The following is a 2,500-nucleotide window of genomic DNA, read 5'->3' on the forward strand; positions in this document are numbered from 1 at the left end:
AATCTGGGCACCCAGAGTCTGACGACTACTAAGGGCTAATGTACACCGCCTCCGGAACAGATGCGGTAGGGCTCCGGTACGGCTGCGAACAGACCCACACTCATGTAATCTGTCAGACGTATGCGAGATCCGACAAAAAAATGTCCGTACTGCATGTATCGCCCATCAATTAACATGGGCGAGAGTCGATCTGGCAGTTTTGCCGGATCCGCAACGCAGCCGTAACGCATCTGGTGTACATTGCCTGTAACCCTTTTCAGGGTTTCCGATGTAGAGCAGACGTCAAGACTTCTGCCTCCGTCATTGTTTACAGTCCGACGACGCAGTTTGTTAGAGATTAGCCGAACTGTCATCTGGACCTAAAACACCTACAAAAAGTATCGACCAAACAACTCCAACTCCATTCTCCTGTTTAATTGGACTGTATGACCGCAGGGGGGCAGAGGTCTTGGCGCAGACATCCGCTCTACACAGGAAACCATCCGCTCTGCACAGGAAACCATCCGCTCTACACAGGAAACCTTTTGACATATCAACCGTCTGTGCACAGATTGTTCTCATCCCTTTGAATTCTTTGTGATCATGTGATCATGTGATCATGTGATCATGTGAGAATTGCTCTTGAATCGGTGGTTAGAGTCAACGTCCTCCACTGTAATTCAAGGGCATCAAATTCTACAAATCCCCCAAATGTGACATTGATGAGATGCAGATAATGGCCCCTCTCTCTCTCTCTCTCTCTCTCTCTCTGTCTTTCACTCCCTCCCTCTCTCTCGCTCTGTCTCTCTCTCTCTCTTTCACTCCTTCCCTCTCTCTCTCTGTCTCTCTCTCTCTCTCTCTCTTTCACTCCTTCCCTCTCTCTCTCTGTCTCTCTCTCTCTCTCTCTCTGCCTTCCTTTCACTCCATTCACTCCCCAAATGAGCAGTCTTTAAGAAAAAACATCCTTTGTAGAGAACCATTTAGTATGGCAGTGAAGCACTGTATTGTACAGTACAATACAGAGTGAGATGTGATGTAATGAAAAGAGGAACAGCGGGGCATAAAAGATACAGCCTATTAGAGGAGGACTATTATAGAGGGGCTTGAAGTGGGATGTGAGTCAGAAGGAAATGAAATCCATTGATGCAATTATTGATCTGAGGAGTGCAGAGCTGCGGGATACACCTACCTAACAAACTGGGGTTAGGAAATCTCCATGATTCGTTGTACGTGGAATACTGAGGATGGGAATATGGACTTCCGGAAAAATCACCCCCTGAAAGACAAAAACAAAAAAGCGAAAAACAGATCATGTTTAGAAACAGCTGTCTGCATGTAGAGGTTGGGATGATCCGCATATTTTTTTATGTATTTATTTATTGTAACGTTTTTTTTCCGGATTCCCCACGTTTTCTACCCAATTTTACTTGGCCAATCCCCCCTGCTGTCCCGGTCATTGCTCCACCTCCTCAGTCGATCTGGGGAGATTTGTAGAGTAGCACATGCTTCCTCCGATACATGTGAAGAGGCCAGCCACTTCTTTTCACCTGACAGCGAGGACTTTCATCGGCAGGCCGTAGTGCATGGGAGGATCATGCTATTCCACCAGTTCCCCTCCCCCGAACAGAGGAGGCACTAGTGCGGTGACCAGGACACATACCCTTAATCCGGCTTCCCACCCGTAGACACGACCAATTATGCCTGTATGGACACCCCGACCAAGCCGGTAACACGAGGGCTCGAACGTGCGACCCTCGTGTCCGTAGGCAGGGAATCTACCACTGCACTAAGTGGACACCCAAGTTTCTTGACTTCTTCCTTGATAAATAGGTACATTTTTGGGGTTCACTTCATATCCATTCACCCTGCATTTTACCGAGCTCTATCCACCTCAACTTTCACCGGCACAGGGGGCACGGTGGCACAGTGGTACGTAGCGGTGTCGCTGCACAGCAAGAAGGTCCTGTGTTCGATTCCCGCCTGGATCGCTGTGGGCACTGAGGGTGTGTACCCATCCCCATGTCCTCAGTGCCTACTGCCCAGGTGGGCTCGTCAAAAGGGCCTTTCTGTGCGGAGTTTGCATGTTCTCCCCGTGCTCCCCTGGGGTTTCCTCCAGATAGGAAGGCCCCGCTAAAAACATGCAAAAAAAAAAAACTTTCACTAGCCTTCACTAAGCAAGGCTGTGTGAGCAGATGAAGGCCATCAGTGAACCTATGGAAGATGGTAATTTCTCTGACATTCTCTTAACCTGTCCTATCTCTCCTGTAGAATGCTTTACAGGCTGCTTGAGAGCGACTGAGCTGGAGAGCTCAGTGAGTGTGTAGTGCTGTGGCCATACAGGCTGTAGAGCTCAGTGAGTGTGTAGTGCTGTGGCCATACAGCGGATGATAGCGTAGCTTTTCTCCCTCATTTACTACCTACTGTCTGGGGTCTGCTCTCCCCTCTCTCCTCTCTCCCTCTCGACCCCGTTCTCCTTTCCTTTTTCCTCCCTCGTCCTCCTCGGGCCCGCCTGACTTACGCT

At 49.3% G+C, this 2,500-nt stretch overlaps 1 protein-coding gene across 1 annotated transcript in view; it reads right to left on the reverse strand.

Moving 5' to 3' along the window:
• The window catches only part of pax5 (paired box 5), a gene marked incomplete at both ends in the record, with an annotated part of 71,522 nt that overhangs the window by 3,117 nt on the left and 65,905 nt on the right, over positions 1-2,500 (reverse strand). Inside the window, 1 exon segment of the mRNA XM_083635433.1 lies at positions 1,169-1,255. Coding sequence (XP_083491559.1) covers positions 1,169-1,255 — 87 coding nt within the window.

This window comes from Poromitra crassiceps, assembly GCF_964638095.1.
Source record: "Poromitra crassiceps genome assembly, chromosome: 4".
Lineage (NCBI taxonomy): Eukaryota > Metazoa > Chordata > Actinopteri > Beryciformes > Melamphaidae > Poromitra > Poromitra crassiceps.